Below are 11,377 nucleotides of genomic sequence, written 5' to 3'. Positions count from 1 at the left end.
TGCTGCTCTCAAGTTACATTTTTCACCGGAGTTATTCATCAAATCTTTAGCTACAAACAGCGAATTAATTAGATTATTTACCAAATCAACTGCACGCAAGCATAGACAAACACGTGTCTATGCATTTACTCAAATTAAGGATAAAAGAGCAGAGAAGCATTCAAAATGGAATTGTTTTGTTGAAGACCAAAATATTGCCCTTGTCACGTGACAAGGGGCAATTCAATTTCCACATTCACTGTACTGGAAGCGGTTTGAGGTAGGTGGCTAACGGCTTGTTCGCAATTCACGTTTAGCTGTAATGTTAGTTTGCTAGTATCGTTTAAGACTTATGCTTACATATTTACCATTATCATGGTGGGTCAGTTGGTTTCCGTGAACTAAACGTGTCCGTAAAATGCTAAGTTGTTATTTCTCCGTTTTGAATTGTTAGCCAGCCAGCTAATGTAGCTAGCTGGGTTATGTTATTCGAATTTGGTGTTAGCTCAGCAAACCATTGAGGTATAAGACTAAGGTAAATACACCGCTGACTGTTAAATCGTCTTGCAAGAACCTAAAACTAACCCATAACCATTTATTTTTGTATAAATTTGTAACGAAAATATCGGGCTGTGTATCAGGCGTGTCGGTGTAGCCTTTTCCAACCATTAGCAACGTTTGTCTAACAGGAGTTTCGCGAAGTCCTATTTAGACAACGTTAACATTAGTACAAATGTAACATGTCTATCGTCATTGGCATACTGTATACATAAAATACATATAGCCAAAGTATAACTACCGTTGCTTCACTAAGTGAAAATTATAATCGGTTTCTGGGGAAACTCGCAATATATCCTTCTAATGTCGAGTAACTTGCTACGGTTAGCTGATATGGGCAATCTTCTCACCGTTAGCTAACTTTAGGGCCTTGTTGGTTTGGGAGCCTATATCAGCTAACGTTAGCGCATTGAGCTGCTAGCTGTGCATGTTTTAACGTTCTTATGTCTAACTTTTGCAAGCAAATTAAAGCTATTAAATCAATTATGGGCATTTAGCTAGCTGTAGTTAATGTTAGTTAACAGCTGGCTATGTAGTTAACTAGTCAACAACTTAGTTCGCAACTAACATCGAATTAGCCAGCCAGCCATAAAGTCAGTGAACCCTTTTTTATTTTTAGCTTTCAGTCCAAATAAGTGGGATTTAATTGAGATATGCCTGTGCACAGGACTTAGTTATTTTAAATGTCTGTCATAACTTCTCAGTTACCAAGCTTGCAATGTGATCATTTATTATTAGCTATATTAAAACCCATCTGGCTACATTACATATTAATAATGTACCTCCCTGGTTGGCTAAGTCGATCTTCTTATGTTTAAACTTTTCAGGACATCCAGTCTCCCACGATGGACTCAGACATACTGAATATAGAGGAGATAGTGATGGGGAAGGGGCCACCAGATCCCCCTGCAGAACTGACCACTGAGAAACCAGCAGAACCCTACAAACCCATCTCCTTCAAAGCACCGCCTCCACCCACCATTCAACCATGTGAGTGTATTTTTATTGCAGAAAAAACAGTACACATACAAAAGTATACAAACAGACAATGTTAACAACCTATGCTTTGGGGTACAAGAAATTACTTGTACAAAGACCTTAAGATGCACACTTATTGGGTGGTTACTCTACTGTTTTAAGTTTTTGTAATGACTCACAGATAGGGCCGTTACGGTGACCGTATTACCGCCACACCGGCGGTCACGAGTCATGGCTGCAGTCAAACTCCATGTGACCGTTTAGTCACGGCAATTAGGCTTCTCCAAGCTCTGATGCTGCTGATGGTAGTAGCCAACCAAACTGCCTAACTGCTTGGTACTCAGCATGCAATTGTCCCTCTTATCACTCTGACATCCATGATAATGAACCATGGGAAAAGCATCCTCCATTTGCTATTTAAGTGCATAGATGACATGTGTTTTTTCCCCCGCTGCCTCTGTTTTGAGACAGGTGCATGATAATTGTCCGTTCTAAATCAAAACATATATTATTTAGTATATGTGAAGACAAGATTAAATCAAGAATAGTGTGATGGGTGACAATATTAGCATATCACTTGTGAATAATATAATACCCAGTTTAAGACAAACAGTGCATGTTTTTTTGCAACTTTTTCAAATCATAGTCACAAACCTCATGTAGCCTACCCCATAGGACTCCATGTTTGTTTGGTAAGGATTGTATCACAAATAAAGTGGCCAAATAACTGGTTAAAATGAAGCACATTAATCTGCTTCACAATGGGTGTAGAGCTTAACTGGCATAACTACTCTGCCCGTAAATTTCAAGTTCAGGGAAGATAGTTTACACCATAAAAATGCATCCTTTTATCATAAAAGCATTACATGCATAATCATACTTTTGAAAATTGTGTTTTCCTGCTAATGGAACATTTGCACTTATAACCTACTGCTATGTGCGCATAGCGCATTGCTGCGCTTATAACATTTTATGCCGTTTTCATCTCTTGCGTCAGGCTCATTGCTTGAAACAGGTTTTTTGATGCTAGTGGTTGTATTAATTTGGGATCTATTGCATCCCACAACTGTCCCAGACTGTTAGGAATATGTATTTCTCTCACAGAATAGAATAGGTCAACTTTTGTATTATGGGCGATAGTCGATTGACATAGGCAAGTGCGTTTGCTGTTCGTTGGGTCTACTCATCTTGTTGGCTGATGAATAGTAAATTGGGACAGTTCTTCCAATATCTTCAATATGCACTTCCGAATTGGATAAGGACACGCAGAGTTGCCTCCCGACGTGTCTGTCGTCACTTTTAGCCTGTGAGAAAAACCTGATCACGTGACGGAGAGCGAATGAGAGGTGCTTCGGCACACAGCCGGCAGAAGGGAATTATAATTATTATATTCAGCCCAATGGCACAAAGGCCACTGTCTGAAAAAGGCATGGATTATTTTAGGGGGCATTACAGCCACACAGAGGATGCAGCTGGGAAAATCGAGGCGTTATCAAGTGCTTGTCAAATTGTGAATGAGAAACTGATGAAGTGTGTACAGCCTTGCCAAAAAAACTAAGCAGAGCTCATGCCTTTCATGCAACTTAAAAAAAAAAAAAATCTTTAGTTGCATCATGCAGCCAATAATGTATTAAAAATCACAACCCAACATTTGTCACAACTAAAGTTACATTACTCTAAATTATTCATATAGGAGTGCCTTTTTAAAAAAAAAGTTAAACCTTTCAACACAGAAAAGCCGCATGTGCGCAATCTCTCAAATAATTTGGAGAAAATATCCTTTCAATTTTGTTCTGCTATTTTCAATTGTATTATGACAACTATAAAATAATGCTATGGAATTCTAAGCAAGTCTTTTCTCCCAAATGAGCTAGTGTAGCCCATAGCCATATGGCATAGCCAGATCAGGACCTAACATAAGGACAACTCTGAGTATGATATTCTGTTCTTCTGAACTAGACTACATTTTCTTCGTTTCTTTAGACCTGTCTAAAATAAATAATGGATTTGTGATATTACATGGATTTGTTAGACTTTTAAAAAATATATTTTTAAATGTAGTTGTTCCAAAGGTCTGCATCAGTGGCTTGTTGGAGATGCTAAATGTGTTTGTTAATTAACAGTCAATTACTGCGATCTTCAGTCCATTTGCTTGCTAATCACCGTCTGACAAAATGTAATGACCGTCACAGCCCTACACATAGACAAATACAGATTTTCTTTGGGTTGAATGAAATCAATCTGGTAGGTAGGGAAGGCAATGCATATTCAGCTGTCATATCGCTGACCCCTTCTTCTCACAGATCAGCATGAGAACCTGCAGTGTTTCCAGTGCTTCATCACCTTCTGTAACTCCAAAGCCAAGGAGAGGCACATGAAGAAGAGCCATCGTGAGGAGTACAAGCAGCAGCTCCAGCAGGTATGCTACTACACAACCTGCCTAACAATCAAAACACTTTCTAGAAGGTATTACCTACTGAAGCCCTGTTTTCACCTTAATGTTTTCTGTCATATCATAAGCTTCAGACCAACATACAGTTGAAGTTGGAAGTTTACATACACTTATGTTGGAGTCATTAAAACTTGTTTTTCAACCACTCCACAATGTTCTTGTTAACCAACTATAGTTTTGGCAAGTCGGTTAGGACATCTACTTTGTGCATGACACAAGTCATTTTTCCAACAATTGTTTAAAGACAGATTATTTCACTTAGAATTCACTGTATCACAATTCCAGTGGGTCAGAAGTTTGCATACACTAAGTTGACTGTGCCTTTAAACAACTTGGAAAATTCCAGAAAAGGATGTCATGGCTTTAGAAGCTTCTGATAGGCTAATTGACATAATTTGAGTCAATTGGGGGGTGTACCTGTGGATGTATTTCAAGGCTTACCGTCAAACTCAGTACCTTGATGCTTGACTATTGTAAAATCAAAAGAAATCAGCCAGACCTCAGGGGGAAAAAATGGTAGACTTCCACGAGTCTGGTTCATCCTTGGGAGCAATTTCCAAATGCCTGAAGGTACCACGTTCATCTGTACAAACAATAGTACGCAATTATAAACACCATGGGGCCACGCAGCCGTCATACCGCTCAGGAAGGAGACGCATTCTGTCTCAGAGGTGAACATACTTTGGTGCGAAAAGTGCAAATCAATCCCAGAACAACAGCAAAGGACCTTGTGAAGATGCTGGAGAAAACAGGTACAAAAGTATCTATATCCACAGTAGGAAGGAAGCCACTGCTCAAAAACCGCCATTAAAAAAAACAGACTACGGTTTGCAACTGCACATGGGGACAAAGATCGTACTTTCTGGAGAAATGTCCTCTGGTCTGATGAAACAAAAATATAACTGTTTGGCCATAATGAACCTCGTTATGTTTGGAGGAAAAAGGAGGAGGCTTGCAAGCCGAAGAACACCATCCCAACCGTGAAGTACGGGGGGTGGCAGCATCATGTTGTGGGGGTGAAATGAAACATTTGACCCAAGTTAAACAATTTAAAGGCAATGCTACCAAATACTAATTGAGTGTATGTAAACTTCTCACCCACTGGGTCTGTGATGAAAGAAATAAAAGCTGAAATAAATAATTCTCCCTACTATTATTCTGACATTTCACATTCTTAAAATAAAGTGGTGATCCTAACTTACCTAAGACAGGGAATTTTTACTAGGATTAAATGTCAGGAATTGTGAAATTCTGTTTAAATGTATTTGGCTAAGATGTATATAAACTTCCGACCTCAACTGTAAATGCTTATTTCCAGACAAGACCAGTAGGAATTTGCGGCATAACATAATTTATGCACGTCTGTATTTTCTTCCCAGGGAGATACTCTGTTCACCTGCTATGTGTGTGACCGTACCTTTCCGTCCTCGGAGGAGCTGACCCAGCACCAGGGCTCACACAACAAGGAGGACAAGCCCTTCAAGTGTCCCCACTGCCAGGAGAGCTTCCGCACCTTCTCTGAGGTGAGTGCAGAACAGTGACACAGGTTCTGAACCAATATATGTTTAGTATAACACTGCTTGAAATGAACTAGTAAAGTGTCAGACTCAAGGTCTCGACATAATAAATAAGTAAATAAATAAATGTGTTTTTATCGTCAGATACACCGGATAGGTGCAGTCAAATGTGTTGATTTATAGGGTCAGCTATAGTACGGAGCCCCTGGAGAAAATAAGGGTTAAGTGCCTTGCTCAATGGCACGTTGACAGTTTTCACCATGTCTGCTCGGGTATTCGAATCAGCAACCTTTTACTTACTAACCCAACACTCTAACCCCTAGGCTACTTGCCACCCAGGCTACATTAACGCTTGCCCAGGGCAATAAAACATTTTCAAGCAAGGAGATTATAGATTGAAATTGTCCAAATGGACAAGTAAAGAAATCACTATCAAACAATTAGGCTACTCTGATCAGAATTTGATATAATTGTCCTCCGGATGTGATGTTTCTCTCACTGTCCTCCCAATCTATGCAGAGTGCATCGAAGTATAATTATTGTAGTCCTGTGTTGAAGGGCATGAGGGGTCTTTCAATCATGCAGTCGCGAGATGCGTTTTGATCAAAGTGCACATTTGTTGATATTCATTGCTAGTTAGTGAGTTATTTGCCCAGTTAGGGCACATTTTTGGTCAGAAATTAAAATCCTGGAAAAGTCATGGTGTGTACATCGCCTGCGTGGGTGTCAGTGGGCTGTTGTCATAGAGGGATAGAGAGAGATGTTTGCTCAGCAGGTAAAATAACAGACTAACTAATTGCCAATTCAAAACATTGTGTACTATAGCTGGTTCTCGCTAACTATTTAGCTATTAGCATTTATTAATGTTCGATGACCTAAAATAACTTTCCACTGGCACTTGTGTATAACCGTAAATTGTCGACAGTTCAGTTGATACGGGTGCGCAGTTGATGAAACCAATCCTGCCTACTCTGTTTGTAATACCGTCTCGACCTCAAAATTGGCTAAGAATCTCTATTCAATACTGACCATGAAATTCTGACAAAGTAATAAAAAAAGTTATTGACTAGTAACTCCTATGCTGTCAACATTTCCCTGAACACTGAATATTTTAACTTTACAAATAGTTAAAGAGCTTAGTTAGCTACCTCTCCCACCTTAGCCATTTGATCCCCGGTACATTGAGTGAGGGAATTATTCTATAAAGATATAAAAAAGTATTTGCTTGTAATTGTAATGTTGCAGGGTGGCCAACTATCCTTCTGGAGAGCTACTTTGGAGTGCAGGCTTTTGTTCCAGCCCTGCTTGAACACACCACATTGTAAAACATCAGCTACTCAACAGGACCTTGACTCTGGTGTGTTTGACCAGGGTTGGATCAAAAGCCTGCACACCCAGTAGCTCTCCAGATGGAGGGTTGACGGACCATGTTTTATACAGTAGCCTTTTATATCAGTGCAGTATTTTACTTTGTGGGGGTTATGTGCCTTTGCTCAAGGCCACTAGGAGGAGATGTAGTACATGGGATCAGAGACCAGCAGCCTTCTATTGTCAATACCAGTGTTGATAATTAATGTTATTTTGTGAAATGGTTCCTTGCATCACTCAACAGTTTTCAGTCACCTTTTTGGCCCATGGTGTTACAGATCCCTTTTTTTTTGGCGACTTGAGCTTTCAGACAAGTAAAAACACAGTCCTGCTTGTGGCTAGAACAGTTAATGTCAATCACTGGACTCTTCCCTCAGCCTTGACTCACATTTCCGTTCTGTTCACTCTCTGTTCCCCCTCAGCTGACGACCCACAGGAGACAAGTTTGTCCAGAGAGGCAATTTGTGTGTAAGGACTGCAGTGAGACCTTCCGCAGCCCCGCCCTCCTTCGTACCCACCGCTTGGCCCAGCACCCCCGTCCAGAGGCAGAGGTGGATGAGCCAGATGACCCTACCAAGACCCACCGCTGTGGGAAGTGCAACCGGGGCTTCGAGACTGAGTCTGAGCTAATAATGCACCAGGAGAACCACGCCGGTGACCAGCACTGCAATGGCAGTGCTTCGCCTGCAAAGAAGCGCGGACGGCCCTTTAAAGCAGAGGACGCAACGGTCGGAGAGAAGAAAGGGAAGAGGAGAAAGAAGGAAGAGGGCACAGAGGAGGCGGAGACTGGAAACAATGCAGAGGAGGCTGCAGCAGCTCCGGCTGAGACCAAGGGGAAAGCAGCAGCAGCAGGAGGTGGCAGGCGAGGCCGTCCTAAAGCAGCAGCAGGCGAGGAGGCCAGAGAAGACGACAGTGAAGCCCCAGCAGAGGAGAAGAAACCCAAAGCGGCTCCCGCTCCACCCAAGCAACACCCCTGCCCTGAGTGTGAGCTCACGTTCCCTGCCCTGGCCCAGCTCCGCGCCCACAAGAAGGAAAAGCACACCCCACGTAAGGCCCATCCCTGCGAGGAGTGTGAGGAGAGCTTTGCCCGTCCCGAGCAGCTAGAAGCCCACAAGAACCGGGCACACACCAAGGGGCGTTACGCCTGCCCTACCTGTGGAAAGAGCTTTGGCCGAGAGAGCAACCTGAAGGGCCACCAGCAGAGCAGCCACCCAGAGGAGGAAGAGGAGGAGAAGAAGCAAGAGGCGGCGGGCCGCCGCAAGAGATAATTCAGAATGGGGAAGGGGGTTTTCTGTAAAGTGATTGGGAAGGGGGACGAAGTATCAGAGGGGTTTTAAAGAATTTGAATTTGGTCAGGGGTTTTTGTTTGAGGTTGGGCGTAAAATTTAGATCATAAGTTTGAGGTGTTTTTAGAATTTGAGGAATTTCTTGCAGGATTTTTAACAGGTGACCTGAGGTGTCCCACTGACTGTTCCGCATTTGTCATTTTTGGATTGTGTTAAGATGTTCAAGGCACACATCACACTTGGAGTGACTGACTTACTAACCAAAAGATGTTAGTCTTTGTTAAACCCATCTGTTTCTTTTCTGGACTAAGAACGACAGTAATTAGTTTTGGGGATTGTGTTTGTTCCCTCTGTTTTGATTATCTTTAAATGATGATCATGAGAATTGAGTTACTGTTTTTACATTATTTTTAGAGGTGTATGTAAAATGGCTTTCATGCTGTCTGACATGGAGCTTTTCTTGTTTTATGATTTTTATATTGCTAATTACGTTTTCTGTAGTAGAAGATGAAATGCAACCACCGTGCATTTTATAAAACCTGTTGGCTATTTACTTTTTGAAAAATATTATTGTGATAAGTGAACCATGGATTGTAATGTTTGGGAGTTACATAAACGTCTCTTAGAAATTGCATCTATTTATATACGGTTTCTGGTTCATGTAGTGGTGCATTGTAATGCCAAACTTTCAATTATGATTAACTTCTAAATTGTACTGCTATTGTTAAATGCGCAGGGCATAAAAATTTTTAGGCCCAATGGTTCTTCTTTGATGTCATGCATGGATTTTAAAATAATGTCATCCTAAACAATGGTTGTAAAGAAGACTAATAGTCAATAACTCGAATTAGGATAATCCTGCTACCAGCTACACCTTGTCACCTATATTTCTGATTTGTTATACTTAATTTAAATGTCATAAATATTCTAATGAACTTTACATAAATTATTTGGTGTAAGTTTGGCATGATGACGAAATTACCAGAGGCCTGAATGGACGTTTTCTTGTTTTCATTGTTCTCCCCATGTAACATGCCTGGACACTCTGCCAATATGTAATAAAGGTGCCCCGAGGGCTGCTACAGAATGATACATTTGTCTGTTTGCCTTTCAATGTGTCCTTCATTACCCCCTATTTTTATTAATTTGTGCTTTGTGACGTCACCCGCTATTGCCTAGCAGCTGTAACTACAGACAGACGATTATCAATTAAATTCGGAATTAAAACATTCTTAAAGGTAGTAAGTAGGCCCAAAGAAATCACTGACCATAGGTCAACCAACATTTCTGCGGACAATCCCAAACGTAATCCCTCACCTAGCGCAGGTAATTGAAAAAGTGGACAGGCTATTTGTAGAGTATGATGGATTAACGAAAAAACTGAATCTAAATGAAATATAGGGGTTTTGCCGTCGCGCAGAGTAATTAAGACGACAGCAGATGCCCTGTGCTGATAGCAAGATTAACATAATTGTGTTTACTACGCCCTCTGCTGTTTAAAAGAAAGTATTGCGTTTCTAAAATAAAGTTACCTTTGAGTTGCTTTTTTGCGTTAACAAAATGGATCTAAGCTTAAAGTATCTTGTGAGCTTGCTGATTTGTAAAACAGTTTCCTACACACATAGTTCGTCTTTATATTGGAACCACTGTTTTTTATAGAGCCATGTAGCTATTAAAAATAAATGTAAACCTATAATTTATTGAACTTATCCAATTGATCTCACCTGATTCATTTGGTCCCCTGTTTACGTGTTCTCAATCATCAAGCTTCAATACCATATTCGACCTGAGGGCTGGATACATTTAGAGATGCCACCAAAAAACAGAGCGAGACCTGGGTTTGATTTTACAGGTATTTTGCATCTTTATTGCACAGCTCTCCTCTGTGTTCCTTTTATGCCAGGGACTTGCACATCATTTTATGAATGCCCACTTTGATCCGCTTGAACTGGGGACTTCTAGGCAATTTTTCCAAAATGTTGTTTTGCTGAATTGATGTCCTTGTCATATATATATTTTTTGTTCTGCCCACCAGGAAATCCCACTGCTCCACAATCCTCTGCATCTCCTGAGGAAGAGCCATTGGACCTGAGTCCAAAGAAGATCTACTGCCATAATTGTGGCTGGAGAGATTCCCTTAGAAATTCGTCCTTCTGTGTCCAGTGCCTTGTGGTCCTTAGGGATCCTGTTCTGAACCTCTCCATTGACATGAAACCAAACCTGAGTCAGACGACTGCTGAGCCCACCTGGGATATTCCACTTCAGCTCCCCTCTCCTGACACCATAGATCTGGGCTTCTCCTCGTTTTCCTTTCCACCATCCCTGGAGGCAAACCAGAGTGTCTTCCAGACCCCTGAGCCTGATGTGGTGTCCCCGGGTCCCTTGCTGTGCCGATTCTGCCAAGAAACTTTTGCTCTGCCTATTCTTCTGCACCATCATGTCAAGGAAAGGCACCTTCATTCATGCAACATGTGTTGCCGCATATTCAAGAATGACATGCTCCTCATCAGACACCAGGTCAACATGCACAGCTTAGCTCTGCCTCGCTATCCTCGTCCTGCCTTCTCCAAACGTGGCCCAGGCCGGCCTAAAGGCGTTGCTCATATGCTGCTGAAACCCTACACCCGCCCCAAACCTACTCATGTCTGCCTGGCCTGCTCTCGAGAGTTCTGGTCACCAGGCGTGCTCCACAAACACAAGTGCAACCCTCGACTGGTCCAGTGTACCACCTGTGGGGGCTATTTTGGCAGCCATCATTTGTTCTGCAAGCACAAAAGCCAGAACCTCTGCAGCAATTCCTGGAGGGCCATAGGGAAGGCAATGGCTCAGGCAGCATATGCAGCAGCTCAGGCAGCACACAGAGCAAACTCAACAAACCCACAGAGGGAGAGTTCAGGTGCCACCTTCCAGATCTTGGAGATAAACTTCACCACTCCTCATCACAGTGACTCTTCATTACCCTCCAGCAATGAGGAGGAGGAGCTGCAGAGTATGGATCGTTCAGGTGCAGAATCCCCTTCTGCATAGTCTTGTCAGGACTGCATATCATAATCTTAAATTTTTTTATTGCAGCATTTTGTTCAGAAAACAGGAGGCACATACTGTTTTTAAAAAATGTTGAGAATATGTGAAATCATTATTTTACAGACGCATCCCAAAAAAATAATAAAAAATGTTCTGGCATTAAATATCCCCCTTGTAGTTTTATGCTTTTTCACACTCTGTGCAAAGTTCCATTC

General features: G+C 41.7%; 1 protein-coding gene across 3 annotated transcripts; it reads left to right on the top strand.

Moving 5' to 3' along the window:
* The first annotated feature begins 14 nt into the window (after positions 1 to 14).
* On the top strand, positions 15 to 9,230 carry LOC110538019 (zinc finger protein 100). 3 transcript variants are annotated; one of them, XM_021624567.2, is made up of 5 exons: positions 15 to 259; positions 1,365 to 1,527; positions 3,819 to 3,934; positions 5,347 to 5,490; positions 7,275 to 9,230. In XM_021624567.2, exons 2-5 carry the CDS (start codon positions 1,383 to 1,385, stop codon positions 8,118 to 8,120), a joined length of 1,251 nt encoding a protein of 416 aa, XP_021480242.2. In that variant the 5' UTR covers positions 15 to 259; positions 1,365 to 1,382; the 3' UTR covers positions 8,121 to 9,230. The 3 variants fall into 3 exon arrangements, with proteins under 3 accessions (XP_021480242.2, XP_021480233.2, XP_021480224.2); XM_021624558.2 differs by lacking the exon at positions 15 to 259 and adding an exon at positions 271 to 514; XM_021624549.2 differs by lacking the exon at positions 15 to 259 and adding an exon at positions 333 to 357.
* The last annotated feature ends 2,147 nt before the right edge of the window (positions 9,231 to 11,377 follow it).

This window comes from Oncorhynchus mykiss, chromosome 2 (genome assembly GCF_013265735.2).
Source record: "Oncorhynchus mykiss isolate Arlee chromosome 2, USDA_OmykA_1.1, whole genome shotgun sequence".
In the NCBI taxonomy this organism is placed as follows: domain Eukaryota; kingdom Metazoa; phylum Chordata; class Actinopteri; order Salmoniformes; family Salmonidae; genus Oncorhynchus; species Oncorhynchus mykiss.
The sequence above is the reverse complement of the archived record's forward strand: the minus strand, read 5'-3'. Positions and strand labels throughout refer to the sequence as shown.

What these genes read in the sequence shown, in the direction of transcription:
- LOC110538019 (XM_021624549.2), top strand. An exon ending in ACAAGCAGCAGCTCCAGCAG is followed by an intron (nt 3,935 to 5,346) that starts GTATGCTACTAC and finishes TTTTCTTCCCAG; the next exon opens with GGAGATACTCTGTTCACCTG. An exon ending in GCTTCCGCACCTTCTCTGAG is followed by an intron (nt 5,491 to 7,274) that starts GTGAGTGCAGAA and finishes GTTCCCCCTCAG; the next exon opens with CTGACGACCCACAGGAGACA.